The 12,385-nt window shown below is 40.7% G+C and overlaps 1 protein-coding gene across 3 annotated transcripts in view; it reads left to right on the top strand.

The window, feature by feature from the left end:
• Positions 1-11,097, top strand: part of Pop1 (POP1 ribonuclease P/MRP subunit) — a 33,524-nt gene extending 22,427 nt beyond the window's left edge. For all 3 annotated transcript variants that reach the window (XM_005316312.5, XM_021725105.3, XM_021725102.3), the window contains 3 exons: positions 1,147-1,301; positions 7,703-8,050; positions 9,088-11,097. In XM_005316312.5, the coding sequence (XP_005316369.3) occupies positions 1,147-1,301; positions 7,703-8,050; positions 9,088-9,742 (1,158 nt within the window). In that variant the 3' untranslated portion in view covers positions 9,743-11,097. The remainder of the gene's footprint in view (positions 1-1,146; positions 1,302-7,702; positions 8,051-9,087) is intronic.
• Positions 11,098-12,385: the final 1,288 nt, after the last annotated feature.

Genomic DNA, 12,385 nt, shown 5'->3' with positions numbered 1-12,385 from the left:
CAACATTTAAAATACATCCCTAATAAATACTAAATGCCAGACTTTGGGTACAACTTAGAATCTGAGTGGTATATTTCTGCCCTTAGATCTATAATCTGGGATATGGTTATTTCATGGAAACAGTCCTTGGAGCTAGATTCTCATTACTAAGACCTGTTGTAACGTATCATAAATTTTTGAAGCTTTTAAAGGTAGCTTGAGTTTTTACTAATAGCAACAAAATGTTGTGTTTTTAACTTGAAGAAATCTATAATAGTTTAAAAGCAAAAGACAACTTTCATGGATATATAGAATATACTTTTTTACTCTTATTTTTAAAAAATAATTATTTTTTAGTTTTAGGTGGACACAGTGTCTTTGTTGTACATTTATGTGGTGCTGAGGATCGAACCCAGTGCCTTGTGCATGCTAGGCAAACACTCTATCACTGAGCCACAACCCTAGTCCATAGTACTGTTATTTTAAATTTTTTATTAAAATCTATTCTGTTTTTTTTTCTGGTTAGTATAAATATACTTTGATGCTAGAAATTGTAAAAGGCATATTAGAATGTTAGATTGATGTAGGTAATTAATTTTTAGCCATTAGTGCTTAGTGCAAGGGACATTCATTTAATGAAATCCAGTGGGAATACTTTAAAGTAATTCCACTTAATTTTTAATTATGAAATTCAAGCATTAAAAAAAAGAAAAGATACCAATATAATGGATGCCTGCATCCCTCACCTGCCATCCAGCTGAAGAATAAAACATACAGATTCCCTGGAACTACTCTGTGTCCTTTTCTCCAATCTCATTTCTCCTTCTCCTCCTGAAATAATCACCATTCTGGCATTGTGAAAGTTTGTATCCCACAGTAAAATAAGTACATGTGACATGTTTTTAAACTACATAACTCATTGTATTTATGCTTGTCTTTCTTGGTGTGTTCACTTGATACTGAGCTTTTTCCACATTGGTTGAAGAAGTTCAGTTTCATTCATTTTTACTACTGTATGGCCATGGATTTTCAGAATTATCTCACCATGTGTTTATCTGTTTTCTTCTTGATGTACATTATGTTGTTTCCCGTTTTCCCCCTACAAACAATTAAGCAATTTCACTTTAAGTTGGTTAAATTGAAAATAGCTCTTGATGTTTCTTTTAGATCTACCGAGGTGCAAGAGTTGGAGGGTTAAAAGAGGCGCTGATGCATTCTCAGTATAAAAGGTTACCTCACATCCCGGGTGACTTCCCAGACTGTCCTGCTGGGGCTCTGTTTGCTGAAGAGCAAGCCAAGAATCTTCTGGAAAAGTACAAAAGGTAAGGCGCTGCCCTTTCTAGTCTGTAATGGTAAGGGGATGAGAAGTGTGGGCGCTCCTTGACGAGCAGTTGGGAGGAGGTTGCAGTAGCTCCTGATGTGTAATGTGGAGTCTTCACAGGCTTGCCTTGAGTTCTGGGTCAGCAGGAAGTAAGGAAGAAGATATTACTTATGTCACAAGATTGTTTTATATGTAAATGGTTTTTACTTACCCATCTGGGTTACAACTTTCCTCCTGGTTATTTGCTGCCACCTTAACTGTGGACCTGGGTTTTAGACACTTGCCAATAGATTCTCATGCCATTCCCCCACTCCATGGAAGCTGTACTTTTAAAGAACTGTTTATAAAAGCAAGACCTATTTATAATTTTTTTTTTTTTGATACCAGTGGTTGAACCCACAACCGCTTAACCACTGAACTACATCCTCAGTCCTTTTTTAATATTATATTTAGAGACAGGGTCTCACTGAGTTGCTTAGGGCCTCACTAAATTGCTGAGGCTGGCTTTGAACTTGCAATCCTCCACCTCCAACTCCAGAGCTGCTGGGATTACTGGCATATGCTACTGTACCCAGTTTTATTTATACAATTTTAAGAAAACTATTGAAATATGTAAAAAATTCTTTATAAATTGAAGTATTCCTGCCATCTGGTGAAGTCAACACTCTTTATATTTAGTATCTATTTTTCTAAATTTTTTTTCTTTTGTGTCCTTCTTTGGAGATGAACAAATGAGGGCCTTTATTTCATTTATGTAGGGAAGTACATATGAACATTGGAAATCTGTATTCCCACTAATTGGAAGTTCCCAGCACAGAAGTGCACTTGTGCACGCACTCTCTCACACTCTCTTTCTCTTTTTTTTTTTTTTTTTGTACTAGGGATTGAACTCAGGGGCACTCGACCACTGAGCCACATCCCCAGCCCTATTTTGTATTTTATTTAGAGACAGGGTCTCACTGAGTTGCTTAGCGCCTTGCTGTTGCTGAGGCTGGCTTTGAACTTGTGATCCTCCTGCCTCAGCTTCCAAAGTCACTGGGATTACAGGCATGTGCCACCATAACCGCCTTCCCCCTCTCATTTCTTGTGGCATCTTCCATGTGTACCTAGTGCTGATTCATGGTAGGCCTTAAAAGCTTTCATTAAAAAAAAAAATTATTTTTTGTCTGCTGAATGAGGGAATAATCAAATGTTGTAGTTCCTTGACTGATGGACAGGTAAATAACTGAGAGGACGAATGGTGATACATTCCTGGAAAGCTAGCTCACCAGCTCATTGAGGGCAGTGGCCTCTTGCTGTATGTCCTGTGCCCTCCCATAAAACACAGTTGAGGTCCTCTATGTGTTTGTGAAATAATAATGATGATAATACTATTTTTTACTATATAGACTTTTTAGTGCATGTACATTTTCCATTGGTACAAATTTTTTAATAAAAGGATTATACTATATTATTTTGAAATCTGACTTTTCCATTTAACAGCATATTGTGGATAGTTTCCCCATTTTAATAAATATGACTCTAAATCAAATGTTGGCAAACTTTTTTGATAGTGGGTCAGATGGTAAATATTTTTGGCTTTGAGGGCCCTTCGTCTTCATGACAATAAATGTTGCCATTTGGCATGAAAGTAGCAGCCGTGGATGACATAAAAACAAATGAGCGTGGTTGTGTTCTAATCAGACTTTTTTTTGTGGACACTTGAATTTGAATTTCATATAATCTTCATGTGTCGTAAAATATTATTTTTCCTTTTTGCAACCATTTAAAAATGTTAACAACTGCTCATGGGTTGTGCAAAAAGATATGGGCCAGATTCGGCCTGTGAGTCACATAGCTTGCTGGCTGTCACTCAGAGTACAGCTTGAGTGAGTCCCTAGGATTGCAGAGTGGATGTGCTGTATTTTACCAGTGGCCCTTTTGGTTATTTCCGATTTCTTGCTGGGTGCTTCCGTGAACATCTTTCTGTACATGTCTCTCTGGGGACTTACTCATCTCACACATGCTTATTTAGAGCCTGCTGTGGGTCTGGTACGATTCTTGACTACAGCAGGGATGAAGCAAAGTGTATTCCTGCCTTTGTGGACTCATGATCATATAGAGACTCTGTTCTTGGTAGAATCACATGTTTCTGGGCTGGTGGGAGGATCCGGGAGAGGGCAGGGGGGCCCTGATAGGATTGGGCTCGGTTCTTCCATTTTCATAGTTGGAGCGTGGACTCTGCAGTTTGACTCTAGATCTAGGTTCCTTAGACTCTGTGGGGAGATTTGGTGGCATGCGTTGGATTGTGACTGTCTTCTCAGTGAACAGAGAGTGAGGTGCAAGAAAGGGAGCGGGGCTGTCGGAGATTTAAGGAGAGAGGAATTGTAAACAGGTTTCTGAGAGAGTGGAAGATTGAATTGGCTGGAGAAATACAAGCGATTCAGAAGAAAGCTAAGAGAGCATCCCCTTGAGTTTTGGGTTTGTTTAGTAAGACTCAGGACTACCATGTGTTCTTCCCCAGCTGTGTTCTCCCAGTTGGGTGCTGACTTGGGAACACTGGAGAGTCACTTAATGGGGATGGGCTTGGCAGGTGGAGAGGGTTGAGAGCCCATATTATGGAGGGACTGTCCCGTGAACCCTGGAGTCGAAGCCGACAGCAGGGATGAGGGTACAGTGGTGAGCACTGAGGCAGTGGTAGCAAAGATGAATAGGAGGCTCCAGTGGTTGAAGGATGTGGAGGGGGGTAAGTGGGCTGAAAGTAGAGGAGTGATGTGCATGAAATTGAGATTTTAAGGTGGAGCAGAGTCGGCAATGACCAAACCTGAGGGACGGCCAGGGGTGTGGGTGCTTGAGGGTGAGGTAAAGTAGAAGTAGTGAAGTACACAGGCCCCAGGGCACCGGAAGGATGACGACTGTAGATGCCGAGGCCACTGGAAATGACGTTAAATGTTTGGGGGCGGAGAGGAAGGTGGTGTGGCTGGTAAATGGGGCACCTGGGAAGTTGGTAGAGGACTTGACCAAGGAGAGCGAGCCTGTTGCTTGTCTGATGGCGTATGCTTCAGGGAAATTGGAATCAGGAAGAAAAGGAAGGAAAAAAGTGGCCTGGGCATATGAAGACCATCTGATGTGGACCGTGGGCAGTGAGAAGGAAACAGCTATTGTTGGAAAGGGGCTATAGGACAGCAAGAACAGACCTTGGGCTAAATGCCTATAAATGACATACCTGGTTTTTAAAAAAGTTGTCCATATTAAGGCTTTTGGTGTACCGTGCCCGTTGTTTCAGTACTGACTTTAGGATCTCACTTGTAGTGAGGGGAATGGCTCCTGTCACTTTCACCAGTGTGGGCTGTTGTCCTGTTAATATTGGCCAACTAAGGTGAGAAATGATATCTTAAATGTTTTGTTTTATTAACTAGTGAGGTTAGATATTTTTATGTTTTTCATTATTTCATGCTTCTTTCCTTATAAATTACTCATTTATTTATTTTGCTTCTTTTTCTCTTGGCATTTATCTATCCTTCCTTCCTTTCATCCCTCCCTCTCCTTCCCTTCCTTTCTCCTCCTCCTCCTCCCACCTTTCCCCTGTGCTGAGGATTGAATCAGGGGCTTCACACATACTAGGTGTGTGCTCTCCCACTGAGTTACATTCCCAGCCCTGCTTTATTGATTTTTAAGTGTTTTTTTTCCTCCTTTCTCCTTTCTCATATACATTGCAAATATTATTCCATGCTTTATCTGCTTTACAATTTTGAATTTGTGCATATATTAACACATTTTTTCTGATGTGGTTTTAGACTTTAGTGTTCTGCTTAGGAAGTCATTTCCAGTTGCAAGATGCCTATTTAAAGGACATTACAATGCAGTGGTTAATGCATCCATACAACCTAGGTTCATATCCTCACTTAACCACTAACAGCTCTGGGGTGTTAGTTTAGATAGGAACCTATCCCGTGGATAGCTGTGAGAATTGTATTAATGAGGGTAGTGCTAAGTGTTAGAACAAACAAACCCCATATGTCAGGAGCTTAACACAAAGATACTTTATTTCTCACTCATGGAGTAATTGAATGTGGTGTTCTTGATCAGGGGATGGGGTTCCAGAGATCTGGAGATCTTCTATCCTTTGGTTTTACCTGGGCACTCAGGGTCTTTGCATACAGCTGGCTGGGGGAAGAGCATAGGGGAATATGGGTAGGCCTAGAAATGATGAGCAGGTCACTTCCACTCACATTCTATTGGCCTGGTCCATTTGGCCACAAGGAAAGGGAAGATGTGCAATCTAGCAGTGTTCAGGAGGAAGATAAAATGCATTCAGTGAAAACCCTAGGCAGTGGCTGCACAGGGATTGAATAAGTTAAGATGAATGAAGCACTTGGAACAGTGTGGTAAGTCTTCAGTAAGTATTAGCTATTGTTATTGTTATCACTCCAGCCTTTATTGAATTTATATTAATTAAAGTAGGATGGTGCTGCAAAACAGGAAGCCATTTCTGACTCAAACTCCACTCCCTACTTCCTGCAGTCTGTATTTTCTTTCTTTATCCAATATTGCTGTATACTGAAAGCAGAGAGAACAAGTCAAACATGAACCCTCTCTGTCTTATAACCTAGTGTCTGTTTACTTAAATATGAAATTTTGGAAGAAATGGCTTAAATACCTTTTTCATGGGATTAAGGAGTGTGTGTGTGTGTGTGTGTGTGTGTGTGTGTGTGTATGTGTATGTGTATGTGTGTGTGTGTGTGTGTGTGTGTGTGTGTATGTGTAATGTTAGGGCTCAAACCCAGGACCTCCTGCATGCTAGGCAAACACTGTAACACTGAGCTACATCCTTAGCCAAGGACATATTATTTTTTTTCTTTAAAAATCTACCCAAGGTTTTGGGATATAGCTCAGTTGGTAGAGTGCTTGCCTTGCATGCACAAGGCCCTGGGTTTAATCCCCAGCACCACGCACACACACAAAAATCTACCCAAAATGTGTGTATATTACATATGGATTTATACAACTTAAAGGTTTGAAGAATTATCGTGTTCTGCTTAACCAAGTTGCAGCACTACATACACTATTATAGATGGGCTTCTTAATCGAGGAATCGAGAGAGGCAGCTGTTGTTATCTCTCTGGACTTGGAAAGATGTCTGGGTGGGGCAGATGCCTCTCAGGAAGCCAATACACATTTAATTCAACCTTGAGAGTTTAGCTCAGTGGGCCCTATTAAGCCTATAGGATCATTTCCATGGGAGAATCAGAACAAAGCACATAATAAGAAGTAAATGAGGGGAGGGTTGTATGGACCTGTCTCAGAGTAGATCATCAGACAACCTAAGGATGCAGTCTTAAGAGTGCCCAGGCCAGTAGAGCCAACAGCAGGCCAATTCCCTACTTCTTGGTCAGGCCTTATTTTCATTATCTTGTAGTATTTTTCAAAGACTTTTCTTCATTCACACATTGCTAGAAAGGTCATTTAGTGTGACTGTTGTGAAAAGAAGTTTGGAAGTATCTGTCAAATTTTGAAGTGCTTTTATTCTTTGCCTTAGTTCCATTGCTAGGAGTTTCTCCTATGGATATGCCTTGTGATGTGCATATTCCCAGTCATTCATTGCTGTAGTGTTTGTAGAAGCAAAAGTGTGAAAATAACCAAAAGTTATTTTCATAGAGGACTGTGTAAATAGATTAAGGTATATTCATATGGTAGAAAAGATACATAACCTTTTACAAAAGAATGAGGGAACTTGATGTATTGATATAAAAACAGTCTCCAAGATATTTTGTTAAGCAGAAAAAGTGAAGTTAACAAAAAGTACCGTATCTAGTATGCCACCATTTGTATAAAGATAAGTGAAAAGAAATAAGTACATATGTATTTGCATGAACATAAACTGATAATTCTTCGTGGAGGGCAGTAGGGTCACTAGAGGTGAGGAGTGAAAAAGAAACTTCACTATAACCTTGAACTTAGAACCTTGTGAATATATAGGAACATCACTTCACAACTCCAGGGCACCATGTAATTGGAGCTCTCAGGAATGGTCCTCCCTGGGGTTGTTCAGTAGCCACATGGGACTACTTTGTGGGTGCAATATCTATTAAATACCAAAGAAAACAAAAGAACTTGGCCAGTAGAGTTGGCTATTATTCTTTATCATACATTTAAAAAATTTTTTGTTATTATATATGGACACAATACTTTTATTTTATTTATTTATTTTTATATGGTGTTGAGGATTGAACCCAGTGCCTCATACATGCCAGGCAAGCACTATATCACTGAGACATGCCCCCAGCCCTATATATTTCTTGGAAAGCCATTTTTGTGTGATTGTTGTTTAAATAAAAATGTATGATGATGGTGATGATTATTTTAATTGCCTTGCCCACTTCTCAGTTGTTGAGAATCAGTTCTCTCTTCATTTTTTATTAGACGCCCTCCTGCCAAACGACCTAACTATGTTAAACTTGGCACACTGGCACCTTTCTGCTGTCCCTGGGAGCAGTTAACTCAGGACTGGGAGTCCAGAGTCCATGCCCAAGATGTGTCTTCTGTTGCTTCATCTCCATGTGGTGAGGAGGGTGACCTAAAAAGACATTGGATGCCTCATGCTCCTGAAAAGTCTCATCATTCTGAAGTGGGCACATCTGCAAATGACCGTGGGGACCCAGAAGTCATGGACACAGAGTGTCAGGACCAGGCAGAAACTGGGACAGTAATAGACCAGGGTGCTGGTGAGAACCATGTTGCTGCCACCAGTAGTCAACTCTGTGTTCTCAGGTGAGTGTGAGTGGCTTCTAGATGCATGTTGGATTGCTAATGTTCATGTTAAACAGGCTCCAGGATGTGAAAGTTATCACTATTCCTTTATGCAAATCCCAGGTGAACTTATGGACTTTCTGGAAAGGAAAGCCAGTCCTTTGATGTTTCATAGAGGGCCCAGGAAGACACCTTAATTAGATACTTGATTGAGGCCTGGTGCTAACTCATGACCTGATTGAAAATGTTGTTATTCACAGTCCTAGACCTAGTCAGTTTTTCCTGTGACCTATTGCATTTAGTCTTTGCTCACAAAGAAGTGCCTTCATTGAATGACCCTAGGTAACAAGGCACTCTGTGCATAGAGTGGCTTTCTTTGCTTTATATCACTGATTAGCACTCTTCTAGCTCCTTTTGAATTATATGGTTTGTGGGAGTTAGCAGCCTGTTCAGGGAACGTGGTCTTATAGCAGCTTCCACATGAAATGTGTTCTGCCCTTGGTGCTTCTGCAGACACCCTGTGCAATATGCTCTGATTTTAAAAAGTGCTCTCTTCTCTTGGCTTATACTTATTTTTCTGTGTAGTTAATTTCATGATTTTATAATCTTATTTCTTTCTTTATATATACTGTCTCTTCAGGTCTTTCTTATCAAAATATCAGCTCCTCTTTATTCTCATCTTCTCACTGTGATTACACTTCTAGTATTTTCTATCCCACTCTCTTTTCTCAGCCTTCAACTTCTTAAACCTTTAATCTTTCAGTTTCAGAATATCAGGTACATAAAAAGAAAAATATTGTTACTGAAGAATCTTTTTGTGTGTGTGGTACTGGGGATTGAACCCGGGGCTTTGTGCATGCAAGGCAAGCACTCTACTAACTGAGCCATATCCCCCCGTTACTGAAGTATTTTAAGTTTTAAAAAAAATTGTAGTTTTGATACTTTTCCATGTTGCAGTTTTAAAAATCAAATTAACTCTAGCAATGCCTAATCTTCTATTTGAAGATTTTATTCTTTGAACAAAATATCCTCAAATGTGTGTCTCTGACTTCTTGTAGGAATAGGAAATTACTGAAGCAATTGTCAGCCTGGTGTGGGCCCAGTTCTGCAAACAATCGGGTGGTCCGGTGGGCTGCCAGCAGAGGCCAGCAAGAATTGACCGCAGAGGCCCGCCTGTCCATCTTGGACCACTTTCCCAGGGCCCTGGTATGGGTCAGCCTGTCCCTGCTCAGGAAGGGCAGCCCTGAGCCACTCACCATGATCTGTGTCCCAACTGAGGAGGACTTCCTCCAACTCAGCCAGGATCAGCACTACTGTGGGCCCCAGGAAGCCAGACACAGTGATCCATTCAAGAGCATCATCCTGAAACAGAAAGAGAAGAAGAAGATGGACAGGAGGCAGAACCGAGAGTTTGCTGCTTCCGAGGGCCTGGCAGTGGAGACCCCTGCTGCTGGGCAGGGAGCTCTGACTCTGGGGCTGTGGCCAGGTCCCCTCCCAGGTATGATCGCCCACTGTTCCAGAATCCTCCTAGGCTTTGTCACCCAGGGAGATTTTTCCATGGCTATTGGCTGTGGAGAGGCTCTGGGGTTCGTGAGTCTGACAGGATTGCTAGACATGCTGCCCAGGCAGCCGGCAGCTGGAAGGGGCCTGGTGCTGCTGAGGCCTCCCGCCTCCCTGCAGTACCGATTTGCCAGGATTGCCATTGAGGTATAAGTGCCGGTTCACTGCCTAGCAGAGCATAGGTGATTTTATTTACAAAGTCCCACAGTTGGAATCTTGCTTTCCTTGTCTTCTGTTTCGAAATATCATGTGAAATTCCTTGAAAAGAAGAATTAAGAATATATATATTATGAAATGATGAAATACTTACATCATTTCATCTCTCCCTGCCCTTGCTGTGTAATTGTCTGGTACGTGTGGCCAAAAGCTTTTTATTGTGATTTTTTTGTTTGTGTAATTCTTGCTGAAAAGCAGGGCACATTATTAAAGCTTTACTTTTTATTGTCCCTTTTTTGTTAGGAGCAAAAAGCTGTGAGGTCCGTTTGAGCTCATAGTCATGATAAGCAGCAGTAGCTGTTTAATAAAGAGGAAGAGACTATAAACATCTGGCTTCTGTTTGTGAGATATCGGCCCTGTATGGGCCGTGCTCAAACCTGTACTGTAATCAGTATGCTGAGTACCTTGTGCCATAAAGAATGAAATAATAGACAATTTATTGCTGCCTGTATATGATAAAAATGTTGGGTTGGAATTTAAAGAGGTCTGTGACTTTATGAACTTGACTAACATGTGACCTTGATCACATATTGAACAACATGTGATCCTAGGAGTTAATTTTTTTAAGTAAAAAATTTTTATTTTTGTTTCTGTAAAGAATTTCTCAAAGCCATAAAGGAGAATTCTTAGAGCATGTTCTGAGAGAGAGAGAGAGAGAGAGAGAGAGAGAGATTCCAAAAGTAGATAACAGTGTATAGTGTTTTTAAAAATCTTTTTGATCCTCGAATTCCTTTTCTAAGGAGCACTTTGTGGGATCAGTACCCTTAGGAACACGCTTTGTTCAGCGTGGCTATATGGTACAGTAGCTACCTCTGCAAAGTGATGACTGAAATGACCATCTGCTTTCAAAACGCCACCCATGCAGTCACATCGTCCACTGCAGGTCTTGAGCAGGGCATAATAAATCTCTTATCCTGCCCCATGGCAGGCTCATGATTGCTTTTTTCACTTGGAGAAACCTGGTGGCTCATTAACCTTCATCTACTTCAGCCCCTTACTTCCTGCCATCCTTTTTCTAACAGAGCCTGAGTAATATGTTTTGAATTTACACGTGCATTAGGCATCATTTCATGTAAATAAATGCATTGTGTTTTTGCAGTCTTTGGGGGTGATGAGTTGGGGACAAACTGGCAAGCCTTCCAGTAGTTGGAAAGCCCTTGAGCCAATGAATGGCTGATGTTTCTCCTCTCACCAAGCTTCTCAGTGTCTTTGTGTCCAACAACAAATGAGATCAAGGAAAATAGTGTATCTAAGTGCTGTCTGTAAACAGAATAAATTAAAATACCACCTGATGTTCAGTTGTGAATATTTTTTGGACCATTTCTCATTGCTTTCTAGGCTCTGAGCCACTTCATCAGTGGCTTAGCTTTCTTGATGACAGAAGTCTGAATGTGCTGTGTGTTGCCTAACCGCATTCTGTACAGCACCTGGGGCCTGCTGCTCTGCTGTGGGTACAGGGGACAGGTCACATTTCAGTTACTCTGCTGTGTGGATGGTAAGTCAAAGAGTCACAAGCTGAAAGGATAGTTGGTCTGTGGAAAAAGGTATTTCATGACTAAATAAACTTGAGGGATTGGACATCTTCCTGTTGCAGATCCACAATGAATATCTGCTGTCAACATCCTGCATCTCTTCACTCTTCAGGAAAGGAATCTTTTTCTGACTTGTCTATAACACTTTTTTTTTTTTTTTTTGGTACTTATTGTCCAGAAAACATTAGTTTTGCAGAATATAACTTGAAAATCTAATAGAATCTGCACACATTCAGTAAAGAATTCATATCCCTGACCAAAAACAAAGATTGTTGGGACTGGCTTTATTCTCTATAGTCACTGAATTGATTAACATGTTTATTTTCATCTTGTCAGGTGCCTGCTGCACTCTAGTCACATAGCCACAAAATACAACATGGTCCTGTTCTTTTGTTAAGGGGACAGTGGTTTCAGAGTCCACTAAGTCAGAAAGTATCCTAATAAGAGTTGTGAGCTGAACACTCAGATCAGTTACATGCAGTTTTTTCTGGGTGATTAGCTTTTTTTCCTTCTTGGTTTTACTTAAGTAATGCTATATCTATCATCCATATTCATCATAAAAAAACAGTGAAGATCACCAACAATGAAAAAATTAAAATTACCTGGATTTCACTACCCTGATGTAACTACAGTTTAACCTTTCTGGTGCATATCCATTTGGTGTGAAAATATATGTGGGTAATCTCTTTTTTTTTTTTTTTTTCTTAGAGACGTTGTTGGTCTCACTGAGTTGCTGAGCCCTTCACCATTGCTGAGGGTGGCTTTGAACTTGTAATCCTCCTGTCTCAGTCTCCTGAGAAGCTGGGATTACAGGCATCTGCATGGCACCCAGTGGGTCATCTCTGAAGAAAAAATGTTAAGGGAATGAAAGGGTGGGAGGAAGGATAGGAATAGGAAAGACAGTAGAATGAATCGGACATAACCTTCCTATGTTCATATATGAACACACAGTGTAACTCCACAACATGCTCAACCACAAGAATGGGATCCTAATTAGAATAAGTTACACACTCTATGTATGAATAATGTCAAAATACACTCTACTGTC

This window comes from Ictidomys tridecemlineatus, chromosome 7 (genome assembly GCF_052094955.1).
Source record: "Ictidomys tridecemlineatus isolate mIctTri1 chromosome 7, mIctTri1.hap1, whole genome shotgun sequence".
In the NCBI taxonomy this organism is placed as follows: domain Eukaryota; kingdom Metazoa; phylum Chordata; class Mammalia; order Rodentia; family Sciuridae; genus Ictidomys; species Ictidomys tridecemlineatus.
The sequence above is the reverse complement of the archived record's forward strand: the minus strand, read 5'-3'. Positions and strand labels throughout refer to the sequence as shown.